At 39.1% G+C, this 17145-nt stretch overlaps 2 protein-coding genes across 15 annotated transcripts in view; one reads left to right on the top strand and one right to left on the bottom strand.

The window, feature by feature from the left end:
* Positions 1–3275, top strand: part of LOC100117174 (beta-1,3-galactosyltransferase 5) — a 41182-nt gene extending 37907 nt beyond the window's left edge. The window contains exons 2-3 of the mRNA XM_031928224.1: positions 1762–2565; positions 2637–3275. Coding sequence (XP_031784084.1) covers positions 2016–2565; positions 2637–3133 — 1047 coding nt within the window. The 5' untranslated portion in view covers positions 1762–2015 and the 3' untranslated portion in view covers positions 3134–3275. The remainder of the gene's footprint in view (positions 1–1761; positions 2566–2636) is intronic.
* LOC116417089 (cytochrome c oxidase assembly protein COX16 homolog, mitochondrial) overlaps positions 1–17145 on the bottom strand; it is a 154468-nt gene that overhangs the window by 39925 nt on the left and 97398 nt on the right. For 9 of the 14 annotated variants that reach the window (XR_004345281.1, XR_004345283.1, XR_004345280.1 and 6 more), the window contains one exon: positions 3139–3362. The exons of the other annotated variants lie outside the window; for them this stretch is intronic. Coding sequence is in view for 3 of the 9 variants with exons in the window: in XM_031928230.2 (XP_031784090.1) it covers positions 3312–3362 (51 nt within the window). In the remaining 6 variants the exon portion in view is untranslated. Of the gene's footprint in view, positions 1–3138; positions 3363–17145 lie in introns of those variants that run through there. 14 annotated transcript variants of the gene reach the window in all.

A 17145-nucleotide genomic window follows, 5' to 3' on the forward strand; every position in this document is an offset into this window, starting at 1 on the left:
CTAAGTACACTTTGACTTACTTGTTACGATAGCGAGAGCGAAGGCGAGCTGCAATGGCGCACGGGTACCGGGGTCACGAGACAATCGAAAACCTCGGTGAGCAGCGCAGACGTCCTATCGGTAGCAGCGTTGCGGAGCGAAAGAGGCCGAGCCCTCGCGACGCGGCAACACGTGACCGCGGGGCCAGCGCTGCGCGCGCTCCCCACGCGAACTACTCCCCCTTCTGCGCGCCTACTCGCGGCTCGACCTGCCACGTTGCGAGGTTGTCGTCGCCTCTCTATTGCGCGGCGCAATTTTTCCACTTGTAACGTGCAGTCGAACTGCCACGTTACAAGTTACAAAAAAAGAACACTGTAAGAGTAACAATTCTTATATATTTTCTCGTGTTTACCATCATAAGCACTCAAGAAAAAATAAGTACAAAAATTTTGTTTAATAGAAATAGTTGAAACAGTAAATTATCCGTACAACAAATTTATCATTTTCTTCATGCAATTACGGTCGTTTATATTTATTCAAATTATTCCAATTTATTCAAAATTCGTAGATATATTTCGCTATTTTTTATAAGTTTCTTCGATTCTCACAAGTATAAAGCATAATGAGCACCTAACTCGAATTCAGTGCATTAAACTTCACTAAAATCATATACACTTATGAAAGTGCTTTCTAACATTTGCCAACATCTTTAGATGCAATTGGCAGCGATTTTCTACGAAATTTCAATGTTTTTTTGCCATTTTCTAAAATTTTTGGGGGTGTACAAGCAAAACAGACACCGGATTCGAATTCAGCGTGTCACAGCGTGTGATAACCTCCCCAGCATATTATACATAATATATTGATATACTATACTATACCATAGCCATGTTACAGGTGAGCAGTGGGAGAGCAGCGGAAGAGAGCACACTTCTATGGTGAGTGGGAGGGAGGGCGCGCGCGAGATTTTGCACGTACGACCGATTCCGGCTATAGACCGCTATCAACACCGCTAACCGCAACGTGATTACCAAGTGAGAACGTTCGACTCCGTATAGTGTTTGTGCGATCGAAGCATTCCTGTTCAATTTGAAGGGTCAAGGTGCGCCTTCACCTCGAGCGTGTACTTCGTGCGACCTCGCTATTTCGCCCTCGAAGGAGACGTCCTGGGATTCAAGCCGATTCCCGAGAGGGATTGGAATCAACGACTTGCAAGTGTCAGCTCTCTCTCTCTCTCTCTCTCTCTCTCTCTCTCTCTCTCTCTCTTCCACGGTCTCTCTTCCGATCTCTATTCACGCCATTCGTCTGCGCTTTGCACACCTGTGTATGCGCGTGTATCGATTTGATTCAATTCTGCCTAACAATATATTTTCACTTAATTCTATTAGTCTACCGTGTTCACGTTAATTTGTTACCGCGTCGAATTTCTCCGCCGCCTCCGCGGGCACGCATGTCGCTTCACGACAACCGCGCAAGAGAAGCTGCAGCTAGCCAAACCACGACCTTGGCCGGTCCACCTTGCAACAACGCGAGAGAACAAAACGCATAGTCTCGATTATCGCGAAGTAGTCCCACGGCTGCGGTACCTGCATAGCACGCAGCTAACGTCTGTGTAGCTACTGTCAGCTTTAGCTACCTCGTAATAAGTGATCTACAGGTTTAGTCAAAAGCACCCCACCCTTTTTTGTGTGTCGGTGATTTTTGACCTTAAATAATATGAATTATTCAAAATTTTAAGTATATGATGTGATTAGTTATACATATTAATTTTTTTTGTTTCAGAATGCTTAAGGAATTTTGGAATATGACAGAGTTAAATTGAGCTGAATATTGTGCAAAGTAACGATAAATAATATTTAGGAAAGTCTGTAACTTTTAGATAAAAATATGATCTAAAAATATTTAAATAAATTAAGTTCTCTTGTGAAATTCAGATTATTATTAAAATATGAACAACTGTTAATTGTGTTAAAGCCGAATTTAAATTTATGGTTTGATAATATCAAGCATGTTATTTATAGAATAACTTGCAAAAAATGTTAGATAAAAAACATTTTACAACATTTGTATTATTTGGTGCAGGATTTTTCACTGCCTTGTTGATATCTGGTTGCTTATTGGTTTGGTTTGTTAATAATGATTCAAATATTCATGTTAATTTATCCTCTAATGTAGTTAATTCAAGATACTTCTTAATTTTATCTAATAATGATTCTAAAAATACACAGTCTTACATATTTAATAAATTAACAGTCGATGATGAAACTACTTTAATCGATTTTAAAAAATTCAAATTTATAATAAATCGCAGTATTTGCAACGAAACAAATCCATTTTTAGTAATGTTAATACATTCTGCACCATCTAATTTTAAAAAAAGGCATGTAATTAGAGAAACCTGGGGTAGATCACTGTCATCTATCGCAACGTTATTTTTAGTTGGAATTTCAGAAAAATATCAAATTCAATTAGAAGAGGAAAATACTGAATACCAAGATATCATTCAGGGAAATTTTTTTGATTCTTATCGGAATATTACGTACAAGCATGTAATGGCATTAAAATGGGTTACTTATTATTGTCCACGTAATTTGTATTTCTTTAAATATAGATTTTTTATCCTAATTTAAAATACATTTTCATATTGTTATTTGCAGATGCAAGGTATATGTTAAAATTAGATGATGACGTATTCGTGCACGTACAAGCATTAGTAGAATTTTTGAGAAATAGATTGTTGACAACAAATAGCAAACGTCTTATATTATGTGATACCATCTCATCTTCTATGGTTAAAAGATCATGGCGTTCAAAGTGGCGCGTTTCTCCAAAAGATTATGCAGATATTAAATATCCACGTTACTGTGCAGGATGGGCAATTTTATATTCTTCTGATGTTGTTTTTCTTCTTTATAAAGAGGCTCAAAAACAACCTTATTTTTGGATAGACGATGTGCATATAACTGGAACACTTGCAAAAAATATCAATCTTACGCAAACATCACTGCATTCCATGATACTTTCAGAAAATATGATGAAACTGTTGTTACAAAACTCAAAAATAAAAAAAAAATTCTTTTTAGGTCCACCTAATCTGATGGAAAATGAAATAAGAGCGCTAAATAACGCACTCGCAATAAATAAAAGAACATGAAACTGTGAATTTCTACGAATTTGTTTTATTCTAAATTGACAGCATAATAGAAATATAAAAATTTAATTGTAAACTCGGAATATGGTTACTTTATGATATTTAATTTTGTTGTTTATATGTAAAGAAAACTACATTCTGTTGCAAATTGTACATTTTCATTTTTCAAGATTCCTCTTCTTTAATCTGTAGGCCTCGGGATTCTGACATTTTCCCAGTTATTAATTTCCATCTGAAATTTGTATGTTAAAATGTATTTTAAAACAATACAAAATATAGATTTACAAGATGTGGATGATAATTTAAAATAAAACATAGAGACACACACGGGTAAGTTAAAGAGACCGTCACATGCATTCTCTTGCCTGCGGATTTTATTGTATAGTACTATTTTGGCGCCTATAAAGTGGACCAAAAATAGGGTTTTCCGAGCGTCAGACAAAATGTAGAGCAAGAGGAGCTGCTCATAATACATGTATAAATTAATCCATTTTCGTTCCCTACAAGGTAGAACCACCATACAATCATTTAAGAATCGGAAATCAAAAGGAGCGGAAATGGTTTCTAGGGTCAAAAACCACCATTTTCAATCCTCTTGATTTATTTTTTTTTTCATCTCCCTACTAAAGCTTTGAATCGTTATAAACTTTGAAAACAATTTCCAAACTTTTCCAAAATTTTCCAAAATTTTGAAAATTTTGATATATATATATATATATATATATACACATAGATATATATGCGTGGTTCTCTGTGAAATCGAAGTTTTAAAGATTTTAGTGTTTGCCTAAACTGTATATATATATATATATATATATATATATATATGTGTGTGTGTGTGTTCTATATATTGTACCTCACTCCCAAAAAAAATTTCAGCGCGATTCCTTCATTTGGCTTTGAGTTTTTGCATTTTTTGCCTATTTTCAATGATTTGTAGCTCAGAAGGGCAATTTTAACCAAAACTACCGAAATACTATTTTTGTGAAATTTTCTGAATTTTTAAATAAAAATATTTTTAAATCCCTATGTATATATGTTAAGGCTACCTTATTTGTATTTTAAACCTTAAAATATAAAAATATGAATGTTTAATCCGAACTCCGACAACCTCAATACAGTAAAAAGATACCTTTTTATAGTAAAAAAGTAGCTGTAAAGTTTCAGAATGGGCCTGACCTTCTAGTAGAAGTTATGTAGAAAACAAACATGGTACAATGGCTAATAAGTGGTTTTACATGCAAATTTGACACTTATAACCTAGTAAATTTCATATCTACCGATACAAACACATCTGTGCGATTCTCTCTCTCTCTCTCTCTCTCTCTCTCTCTCTCTCTCTCTCTCTCTCTCTCTCTCTCTCTCTCTCTCTCTCTCTCTCTCTCTCTCTCTCTCTCTCATACTTATATTGATCCCTAGTGGAGAAAAATTCTGCATATATCAGTTTTTATCTGAACTAAAACAGTAGATAACTGAACAAAACAGAAATTTTCAGCAAAAGAATGTCGGAATAGAGTTAAAGACAACAGTTATTTACAGGTATTATTATTTTTTTATAATACCAGATTTTAACAGTTTTCAACAGTTACGTTAATTTGATCCTATTATGTTATTAAAAGCGTGTTTTTAAAAGAAAAATCAGAACGAATTCGAAGATAACTGTTTTGATTAGGAAAAAACTGTTGTCTTTATTTATTAATAGTTATTGTCTGTTGTATTCATTTTTTATTCATTTACAAAATAGTCAAATTTTATACCTGAAAAAAAAAAAACTAAAGCCAACTGAAGAAAACTCTAGCAAACTAAATAAAACTAAAGACAACAGAAGATTATTGTTGTCTGTGGCTTAATTGCGACATTTCTCTGCTATCATCTACAGTTCACAACGGTTTTCTTCAGTTTTTTTCATTTTTTTTTCTAGGGATTCAAGATATTGTTATCATTTAATATCAAAGTAAATACTGTATTATATATTACATTTTAGTACAAAATATAAATATTAGTAAAAAAAACTTTTTCAAAAGGAAAACCCTTGGCAAGAAAAAGTAGTAAAATCGATAAATATTAAAATGTCAAGTGAATGTTGTTTTTTTTTTTTTGCTATACGCGCTAAGATAAAACTGAAGTTAAACCGCTGCCAATTCATTGGCACGTAGCTTCCTCCAAATTAATTTATGGTCTTTATATGTAATATATTGTTCTAATATAGGATGTTTTCATCCATTTTGTCATTATCTGGGCTATTATATCAGTATGACATAAATTTATAGGGAAGGACTTTAACGACGTGCAACGGCACCCCAATAGAGGAAGGAAAATTTTTGAGAAAAATCGGTTTTGACATTTCAGCTCTTTAATTGAGAACCGCTTAACGAAATCATTTAAAATTTGAACAGCAGATAGCTTTTTTATGGCAAATCACCAAATAAAATTTTAAAGCATTTGACAACATTGTTTTAGATATATAAGGAATCAAAAAATTTTCAAAAAAAAAAAAAAATGATATCTTAAGAACCATAGGGATTTGAAAGCTGCGCAATGAACTTAGCCAAACCACATAAAATATCTACCTTTTCCCAAAATCTCAAGTGCAATAAGGCCTTTTTACGTTCGTAATCGAGGCACAAAAAAAACTCATTTCTTTCAGTTTTTGATTTATCACTAAAAAAATAAATATTTAAATCACTTGACATTTTAATGGGATATAGTTAGACACGTGAGACACGTCTTTTTCGTGAGGTTATGATGTTTAGTTTTAGAGATATGAATTTTTTTAAATAAATCACCTTTTTCATTTTATCTGCCGAACAGAGCAGTCGATATCGGGGACCAAACAGGAAAAAGTAGGTAATTTTATGCTCTTTAAAATGCAATTGGTTTGGATTGATTGTATAAACGCGATCATAAAAAAAAGGCAAAATAGTGTTTTTTAAAAATCAAAAAATGGCCATAAAACGAAAACTAGTTGGCAAAATAAAAAATAAAACTGCTTTTCCCGAATTAAGAATCCAAAAATAGATATACATGTCAAATTTTATTGATATTAACCGAGTAGTTTCAGAAATATTACGGTATAAACACACATCCATAGGACATTTTCTAAAAACACATGATTCGAACTCCACAAACCTCAAAATGGATTCTAACCTATTTTTGACGAAGTCGAAAATTTTACTATTACAAAGCTTCCTCTAGGAGGAAGCAAAATCAGCTTTTCCAAAAAATATCCAAATGCGTATAGCAAGAAAAAACATTTACTTGACATTTTAATATTTATAGATTTCACTATTTTTTTTCCAAGGTTTTTACCTTTGAAAAAAGTTTTTTTTATGAAAATTTCTTTTACAAAGCATATTCTCCTTGACATCTTGATCTATTTGATAGACAATCAGCTACTATTGCTTTAGACATTGATCCCATCGCGTATATAATCGTATAGTGTTATTATATATTATATGTACATAATATATAATAACACAATCGCGTGTCACCGAATAGCAGACGAATTTCGGTAAAGTAGATTATAAGTGCTGCAACCGCTGGCGTATAATACATCTTACCTGAAGTCACGTGACTGGAGGAGACAAAATATCGGGAGAAGAAACTCTGACGAAAAGAAATGCACCGAGCAAATTTTCAGCTTGCAATATTAAGTTAATAACGTAATATATTTGAATGAATCCTTTTAAAGATGAAAGGTTAGGTTAATATATTTGAAATAGATACCGACAGATTGCGCATAAGCGCAATACTAATGATTTAAATGCAATCGTGATTGTTCTTAGAGGTTAGAAAACCCAATTTTAAAGTATATAGGGTCGCCCTGCCCTGAACCGAACTTCGTCCTTTCTTGCCAGTGCGGTGCTATCGCGCCTCTTGATGATTGTTCTAATCCTACAATTTACATTATATTGTAAATGTAAATAAAAAAATGTTTAATTAATATTATTTATTGTTATATTTTGTTAATATAATTAATATTTTCATCAAATAATTACAAAGAGTTTGAAAACATTTTTTAATATTTAAAATTTATTTCCATTTTATTGTATAATTTTAAAACCGGTCCTGTGTACTAGTAGCTATAACTACTTTTATAGAATGTTGGCTGTATTAAATATATTCATTTGTACTTGACGGTATAGTTAATTACCGTGGAACGTTTTGAAATCGTGCTTTTGATTGGTTAGAATTTATCGATCCAGCAATCTGATTGGAGCATTTCAAAAACGTTCCACAAGAATTAACCAGCATCGAGTGTACATCTAATATTTAATTATATATTTAATAGTGACACGCCAAATAATTAAATATCATTGCAATTAATTTTTAAATCGCGAGCGAAGCGAGCGTTTCTTGATAGTAATATTTTAATATAATCTAGTTATGCAAAAAGTTATTGTGAATGAGAATATATATTCTTTCTAACAAAATATAATTATGAATTCGCTTTGGTTTTATAATAAAATGGAGCATGAAATCATGGCTGCCAGGATGGTGGACCCAACGAATCCTTCGACAATGAATCCTTCGTGAAAATGGGGTCCATCGTCGTGGTAGCCAGCAACACCTTTTCGAGGGACTGACTGAAGGAGATAATCTCCTGGCTAAGACCTTGGGAGGGCGCAAAGCTCCTCATGGCCGGGATGTCTGAGCTCAAGAAGCCTCGAAGGGCCACTCTCCGCGTGCCTGGAAACAGGCTTGAGCCGGGAGTGGTTCTGAGCCGACTGAGTCACAGGCATCCGGACCCGTTGATTAGTAGGTGGAGGGTGCTGAGTACCGAAAGCAGGGAGGGGCCAGACTGTGGAACCTTTCTGGTGCTCAGCATACCCGAAACCTCGGTAAGGCTGCTCCGGCAGCGCAATTTTCAACTGCACTGGGGCCTGGGCCGGATTACCGTCAGGGTTGATGAGGGTCCCCGGGGGCAGCGCGAACAGAGCAACACTGTCCCGTCCTAATCACCATGGCTGGCGACGAGATAGTGTTTACACAAATAAACTTGCATCATAGCAAAGGCGCCTCGGCCGCACTGGTCAGGCGCATGGCTAAGACGCACACAGGCATATGCCTAATACAAGAACCTTGGCTAGTCGCGGGGAGGATCAGGGGTCTGGGGGGTGCTGGTCGGATCTATAGAGACCCCACGTGCAGCGTTCCCAGGGCGTGCATACTTGTTAAAGGTTTTGATGCTCTGCTGCTACCGGCTCGGTGCAGCAGGGACCTCACGGCAATAAAGATCAAACTCCCTGTAGGAGGGGGCTCTGAGAGGGAGGTTGTGGTGGCCTCTGGCTACTTCCCATACGACTCTCAGGAAGAGCCCCCACCAAGGGAGGTACAAGATCTTGTTGAACATTGCAGACAGCGAAGCATTCCTCTTATACTGGGATGCGACGCTAATGTTCATCACATAGTTTGGGGCAGTTCGGATACTAACGGCAGGGGCGCCGCACTGCTCCAGTATCTGGCAACCTCGAGTCTGTGTATTATGAACAGGGGCAGAGAACCTACCTTCTACAATTCGGTTAGAAGTGAGGCGATTGACCTAACTCTGTGTACAGTTGGAATGGAGGGGTGGGTAGGCAGCTGGCGGGTATCTAACGAACCTTCACTGTCCGACCACAGATACATCCAATTCGAATGGAAGGAAAAATGCTCTGAAACAAGGGCCTTTACGAATCCCAGGAAAACAGACTGGGCGTTTTTTAGGGAAAATCTTAGGAACGAGCATCAATCCTTCAAACCAAGCTTTGGAACAACGGATGAGCTTGATCACTGGGCATTTGAGCTAGGTGAGATAGTAAACATCTCTTTTCACAGAAGCTGTCCTTGGACCATCCCAAAGGGGACATGGGGTACCGGGAGCTAGAGGATCTGTGACGTGAAACGGGGAGGACCTTTAACAGGGCCAAGAATACTCGCAATAGTGTCGAATTCACAGAGAAGCCCAGAGGCTATATAAAAACCGCATCAACGCGGTGAGAATCAAGGGATGGAGGGACTACTGCGAGGATATCGAGAAATATCCTGACGCGGCCAAACTCCTCCGGATACTCGCGAAAAATCCTGAGGTATGGCTTGAAGCAATCAGACTGCCTACAGGAGAATACACAACCTCGGAAGAGGAGTGTTTAAAACTACTTCTGGAAGCCAACTTCCCGGGCTTTCGGCTCTCCCATGAGATGGGGGGTGAGAGTTCGGGTAGGAATAGGCAGCAGAGGGCGGCATGGGATCTGGCGGCGGAGGTCGTCACACCGGAAAAGGTCAAGTGGGCCATAAGGAACTTTCAACCCTTCAAGGCGACGGGCATCGACGGAATCTACCCAGCATTCCTTCAAGAGGGGCTGGAGGAACTGGTTGGCCCCTTAGTAAAGCTCTTCAGAGCAAGTGTTGCTTTGACTCATGTACCTGAAATATGGAAAACGGCCAAGGTTGTGTTTATTCCTAAGACAGGGAAGTCAAGTCACATCACCGTTAAGGATTATAGACCTATAAGTGTTAACTCCTTTGTGTTTAAGACACTAGAAAGATTGGTGGATAGATTTATTCAAGACGATATCCTAACCAGCATGCGTACAGGGCGGGATTCTCTACAGAGACTGCCTTACACTCGGCGGTTTAGCGCATTGAGGAGTAGCTGGAAAGGGGGGAGGTAATGGTGGGAGTATTTCTAGACATAGAGGGAGCGTTTAACTGCACCTATATCGAAGCAGTTGTCAAAGAGGAGGACTACATGGGATGCCTGGACCATTAATAAAATGGCTTCAGGGCATGCTTACACGCAGGACTGTGATCTCGAGTCTGGGAACTGTAACGGACTCCGGCAAGGTCAGTAAGGGATGCGCGCAAGGCGGGGTGGTGTCGCCGACCATTTGGTGCCTGGTGGCAAATGGGCTACTGGAAGGGCTGAATGGGTGGGGCTGCTATGCTCAAGCCTACGCGGACGATTTTCTGATACTGATAAAAGGAAGTGAAATTGGCGCAGCCATGGACGGCATGCAGCTTGCATTAAGGAAAGTGGAGAGATGGTGCTGCTCGACGGGACTTTCGGTTAACCCGGATAAAGTCGAAATGGTTATCTTCTCCCGTAAGTACAAGTTAGATGCCTACAGAGCGCCCAAACTCTCTGGAGTCGCCCTACAGGTAAAGGACTCAGCTAAGTACCTCGGCATTGTTCTGGATAAAAAGTTAACCTGGGAGAAGCATCTCACGGCCCAGTGCGATAAATTCCTGGTGGCTCTCTGGACATGTCGCAGGGCATTTGGCAGTACACGGGGACTAAGTCCCCGGATTATACTGTGGCTATACAGAGCCGTTCTGGTACCTCGTCTGACCTACGCCGCGTTGGTCTGGTGGCCAAGGGCGGAGCTGGTGGGTGCTAGGGCAGCGCTAGAGAAACTCAGGGGACAGGTGCTAAGGGTGGCAACAGGGGCCTATAGGACCACGCCTACTAAGGCACTTGGAATCCTTGTGAAGGTGGAACCACTCCATCTTACTATCATTGGGATGGCTGCTAAGGCAGCGCACAGACTCAATGCGTACGGACAATGGACACATGGCACGAGGCACACCCGGCTCCCGGGTGGGGTGGGTCTCTTGCCGGAATTTTCCATCAAAACTGATATGACGATCCCGCGCTACTTCTTTGGAAGAAGATACGGGGTCGTGATACCGACAAGAGAAGAATGGAAGGCCCGCAGAGACAGTCTACCAGGAACTGGGGACGTCTGGTACACAGATGGCTCTAGGGCAGAGACTGGCACTGGTTCGGGGTACTACTGCCAAAGGGATGGAAGGGAAACCTTCTTTTCCCTGGGGCGGTATGCTACGGTCTTCCAAACCGAAATACACGCTATACTTACCTGCGCTCAGAAGAACATTGAACTCGGCGCAAGGGATAGAATTATCACCACTTGTTCAGACAGTCAGGCGGCACTTAGAGCACTTATGGCTCATAGGACGACCTCCAGACTGGTCTGGGAATGCAAAGTGGTTGTAAATCAGCTGACCGCTCACAACAACAAGGCCAGGCTGCTCTGGGTCCCAGGGCACACGGGGATCAGGGGTAACGAAATAGCAGATAGACTTGCAGCTTTGGGAGCTAAACATCCTCCAATCGGGCCGGAGCCCTACACAGGTGCCGCAAGGTGCCTACTAAGGGGCGAAATCCGGGGCTGGGTTGAGAAGGAGCATACTAAGGAATGGCAAGGAACTCAAAGATGCAGACAAGCCAAAGCGGTAATGGGACAGGACACCAATGTCGGCTGGACCAAGTGCATCGCAGGAGACAGCAGAAATAACTCCCGACTCCTGACTCAGATAGTGACCGGGCACATCCGCTTAAGGTACCACGGTCTGAAGATGGAGAAGGAGGCTACGGGTATATGCAGGTGGTGCGAGGGGGCGGAAGAAACGCCTACCCATGTGACTGTTTGCCCAAAATTTGTGCAGCTCAGTGCTTGGGGGACCTTTTCCCCACGTATGACGGGGATGCCATGACGAAGGGTGGTACAATGGGTTTACAGCCTAAGTGCCAGGGATCTTGGTGGTTCCCCCTTCATAGTAGTAATAATAATAATAATAATAATAATAATAATAATACCCACACAGTATCTGGTATACAAAGTTATATTTTGATAGATGCCAGTGATGGAATCGATAACTAAAGTAATACTTATCCTGTACATTTTTTATTTATCTCATCACTGTTAGCTATCAAAATATAACTTTGTGAGCCAGATTTTCGTCTTTGGATACACATAAATATGTCTGCTGGGGTGTAGATGCATGCGAAACACAAAAAGTGAACATAAGTAATTTGAAATAAAATCATTTTTTAATTATAACACTCAAAGCTATTATCTTTTTTTAACCGTAGTCACAAAGCATTTCGTGTGTACTGCTTATCATAACCTCCACTGTCATGTTTATGGAACAACTACGACACCTCACTTAGTTTCAATGATGCTGGTGAGGCCTTGTACAGATAAAAATGTTTTCTTTCTTCAGGAGCGATTGCCAGAAACGCTAATTGAGAACTTGCTGTACAACAAAGGTCGCCACAATCTAGAACCAACTCCTAGAATCACTATATATGCGACTGCTACATATGCTTTTTGAGACGCATCATAGAACTCGTACAGCTGCCATAAGGTACTTTTAGAACGGAACCACCTTGGAATTATAATTTGTCCGAGCTCTACGAGCTGATTTCTTAATGAAATTCAATGCTTCAAGAATTCGCCAGGCAGTGGAGAGCCCCAGTTGACACGTTGAATCCACAAGTCTTGTAACACGAGCTTCGCTCGGACAAGCACAGGAGATAATCACCGCAATAATTCAAATCACTTGGCTATATGAAAAACTAGATGTCATAGTTACTACAGATGCACACAAAGTAAGACTGACCTCAAATCGAAAATTATCCTAAGATGGAATCTATTTCAATCCTAAAGTGAATACAGCTTCTCTCCATTTGACTGACAATTCTTTTTATTTTTGAGCAGCCATGCTTTTGATTATTTAATTCTGAATCTGGTCCAATAGTTGTCTTAATTGTTCTATCGGCGCGTTAGGAGAAGCATAGCAGCTGTAAATGTGTACGCCTGCGACCTCCTTGCCCGCATGCCCATATCGCCGCTTTACAAGTACTGTCCATATCCCACGATGGTTTGTATAGGTCCTTATATTGTTCGCAGACGATGGCTATGTCAATCTCTGTCTCATGGACATACTGGCTCAGTAGGTCCTATGCAGTCACGTAGTAGTTTATATTCAACTGCACTATTTTTATTTTCTTCGTCTGTCAATGTTTTCTACTGCAGCTCGGTAAACAAGGCATGCGTACCTACCAGCTGCGTGGCCACTCTTTCAATTTGTGCCTGCTTTGCAGAGTACGCAGTTGGGTTGGTTCTTACACCCTTTCACATTGTGCCCGTCTCTTCCACATTTAAAGCAAAGCTTCTATCTTCAATTACTGTGCAGTTTCTGCCGATATGGCTAAAACCTCAGCCTTTATAACACCTAAGCGGCTCGTTTTTGCGATTAGCTACCCGGATCCTACAGTTGACCCATCCTATTCTGATCTTTTGCAGCTTAGTGATCTTAGTCGCTATCTGAGCTGGTACCCGTATCACTGCAATTAGCGTGTCAATGTCTTTCGTACGTCTTTTGTAAAGATTTTATCGTAGAGTCTTCTATGATGTTCTTTTCGCCAATTTCCTTCTAGAGTTCTAGTACCTCCTCCTTTGAGGTGAGCATGTCAAGATCTCTTAATTCAATAGTCTCTTTTTGCTGTAGTACTTTTATTGTGACGCCTTCCACTAGTACTGCTTTAACCGCTTATTGAAAGTTCTTGCCTGCTTCGGTCCGTCCTTGCTGGTCCTATTCTAGTTTGTAATATCAGGGACACTTTTATCCACTTTGCTTTGCCTTTTTCTTCTTTATCTTTCACTTACTTGTGACGACTTCCTACCACGCTGCTTGTTTAGGTGTCCTCTTCTTTATTCCCTCGATTGCTATCCTGCGGAGTAGTTGGGGCTTCCTTTGTTGTACCCGCCTTCCGGGATCTAAGACTTGGGGTTGTCTGCATTTCGCTCTCCTGAGTTCCTTGCATTTGGCATTGCTGTAAATTATCATCTGCTGTGCAGAGATTCCTATAGCTTGCCCTTATGCTACGGGCAAGATCCTTAATCTGTTTGTGCACATTGTTCCTATTTTTGGCATAATCGATTAATTCCTTGATTTTGCTGCCAAGGCGATCCAAGTGCACATTTTTGTTAAGACTTGGGGTTGTCTGCATTTCGCTCTCCTGAGTTCCTTGCATTTGGCATTGCTGTAAGTTATCATCTGCTGTGCAGAGATTCCTATAGCTGCCTTATGCTTCTGGCAAGATCCTTATTCTGTTTGTGCACATTGTTCCTGTTTTTGGCATAATCGATTAATTCCTTGATTTTGCTGCCAAGGCGATCCAAGTGCGCATTTTTGTGCAATACCTTATATCTAAATCTTCGATTAATGATCCTGATGCTTATGTAGCATATATTTTGAATAATGATTTGAATTGCTAATATTATATATCACATCAATTTAACAACAAAATTAAATTTTAAAGTTACGTTTTATCCAATCAAAATAATTAAAATTAACAATACTGCAGAATATTAACAATCGCTGCATTGGCCATATTATTATATTCGAATCTATAACTATATTGATTTTTTAAAAAAGTGGATTAGGCCTATAGGGGAGTATACACAAAATAACTATATATAAAAAAAATTAACTCTTAAAAAAGTAAAAGGTTAGGCGAGTTTGTTATATTCCGCAACAAAATTACAGATAGAAAAGAACTGAGATCAATCAAACAAAATCAAGTTTATTATATTTAATCGTAATGAAGCAAAGAACAACTCTCAAGATAATTACTACGTCACTTGCCATGCCCGTTTCATTTTGATTATTGGTGAACAACTAAATTTTCTTTTTATATACAGGGTGTTTCATTTTAATCCGACCACGACAAAAGCCATGGAAAAACTAATTTTAACGAAAAATGACCTTAACAAAAGTTGAAGGGGGTAAAGGGGGCCATCGAATGATACCAACACCTTTGACCTTGAACTCGATTTTCAAGGTCATTTGAAGGTCATTGTATTTTTTTAACGGGAACCCCTATTTTTACCTTGGAATACGGAGCAGCGGAAAAAATTACGTCGGAAATGACATTTCAGGTTTGTCTTAGTGACCTTGAGAAGGTCAATTCAAGGTCAAATAAGAAGTATCAGCCTAAGATTGTTTTCCTTTCAATTTTTTCGTAGAATTATCATTTTGTTATTGTAATAAACATTAAGAGAATAATTGACTTAAAATGTGATTATGCTTTGCTGACTTTAAAGCCATTTTGTAAGGTCAAAAGTGCAAAAATGCAATATCAAATGTTATGTGGAGTCCATATTTATATCCTAACTTTAGTGTTGCCCAGGAACAACGACGTGGACGTAATAGGATTGTGTTCCCTTTGGGGTGCTTGATTAGAGTGAGTCCCCTTGCCTCTCACTTTTATTATGTACAGATTTGAATGTAGGTGCCCAAAGACACCACCATTTTTTGGATTCTATTCAGTTCTTGGGATGTTTTCGTAAGCGAATTTTTATCCTATCTTTAGCGTTACTCAGCTCAACAAGGACAACTAGCACGGGTTAGAGAACGTCGTAATTACAACGAAGATGATCTTCGTGTAATGGTCGTTTTAGCAATGGTTCATTTAAATCCCCACGTTAGTACCCGTGAAATTCAAAGGCAAAGTGGTATACCTATGGCTACTGCTTGGAGAATACTGAGAAGTCAACATTATCATCCATATCATATTACTTTGAATCAGGATCTCACACCTGCTGATATGAGGTTAAGGCTACAGTTTTGCCAATGGGCACGACAGGTGATTGCTAATGATCGTCACTTTTTTCAATACGTAATGTTTTCTGATGAAGCAAAATTCAAAAGCAATGGAGAGCTTAACCGACACAACTGTCATTATTGGTCGAATGTTAATCCGCATTGGTACAGGCAGATAGATAACCAAAATCGTTGGAGTCTTGATGTTTGGTGTGGAATTGTAAACGGATACCTTGTAGGCCCATACTTATTCGATGAAAATGTAAATGGCCATAATTTTTTACAGTTCCTGAGAGAACGTCTTCCAGTACTTCTTGAAGAAGTAGATTTATACACAAGAGCAAGAATGTGGATTCAATTAGATGGAGCTCCTGCGGACTATGCTCGAATAGTTAGACAATATCTTAATCAAAATTACCGTGACAGGTGGATTGGACGCACTGGACATGGAGATTTGGGTGTTCGATGGCCACCGAGATCTCCAGATATGACATCACCCGATTTCTATTTGTGGGGGTATTTGAAAGATGTTGTTTATGAACATGAAACTACAACAAGGGAAGATATGATCCACAGAATTCAAACCTCTTGTGAAAACATCCCAAGAGCTGTATTACTCAGAACAGTAGAACATTTTCAGCAGCGAATGGAATTGTGTATCCAACAAAATGGTGGTGTCTTTGAGCACCTGCGTTGAATTTTGAGCAAAAGTGAGAGGCAAGGGGACTCACTCTAATTAAGCACCCTGAAAAGTGAGAGGCAAGGGGACTCACTCTAATCATGCACCCCGAAAAGTGAGAGGCAAGGGGACTCACTCTAATCAAGCACCCCAAAGGGAACACAATCCTATTACGTCCACGTCGTTTTTCCTGGGTAACGCTAAAGTTAGGATATAAATATGGACTCCACATAACATTTGATATTGCATTTTTGCACTTTTGACCTTACAAAATGGCTTTAAAGTCAGCAAAGCATAATCACATCTTAAGTCAATTATTCTCTTAATGTTTATTACAATAACAAAATGATAATTCTACGAAAAAATTGAAAGGAAAACAATCTTAGGCTGATACTTCTTATTTGACCTTGGATTGACCTTCTCAAGGTCACTAAGGCAAACCTGAAATGTCATTTCCGACGTAATTTTTCCGCTGCTCCGTATTCCGAGGTAAAAATAGGGGTTCCCGTTAAAAAAATACAATGACCTTCAAATGACCTTGAAAATCGAGTTCATGGTCAAAGGTGTTGATGTCATTAGATGACCCCTTTTGCTCCCTTCAACTTTTGTCAAGGTCATCTTTCGACATCAGTAAAATAAAACCAGACAAACAGCTGTTTAGCAGATTTTTTGTTATTTGACCTTGAATTGACCTTCTCAAGGTCACCAAAGCAAACTTAAAATATCCTTTGCGACGTAATTTTTTCCGCTCTATCCGATTCAAAGGTCTAAAATAGAGGTTCCTATTTAAAAAAATCACAATTACCCTCAAATGACCTTGAAAATGGAGTTCAAGGTCATAGGTGTTTGTGTCATTCGATGGCCCCCTTTACCCCCTTCAACTTTTGTTAAGGTCATTTTTCGTTAAAATTAGTTTTTCCATGGTTTTTTGTCGTGGTCGGAT

The sequence above is a fragment of the Nasonia vitripennis genome (genome assembly GCF_009193385.2).
Source record: "Nasonia vitripennis strain AsymCx chromosome 4 unlocalized genomic scaffold, Nvit_psr_1.1 chr4_random0005, whole genome shotgun sequence".
NCBI classification, from domain to species: Eukaryota; Metazoa; Arthropoda; class Insecta; order Hymenoptera; family Pteromalidae; genus Nasonia; species Nasonia vitripennis.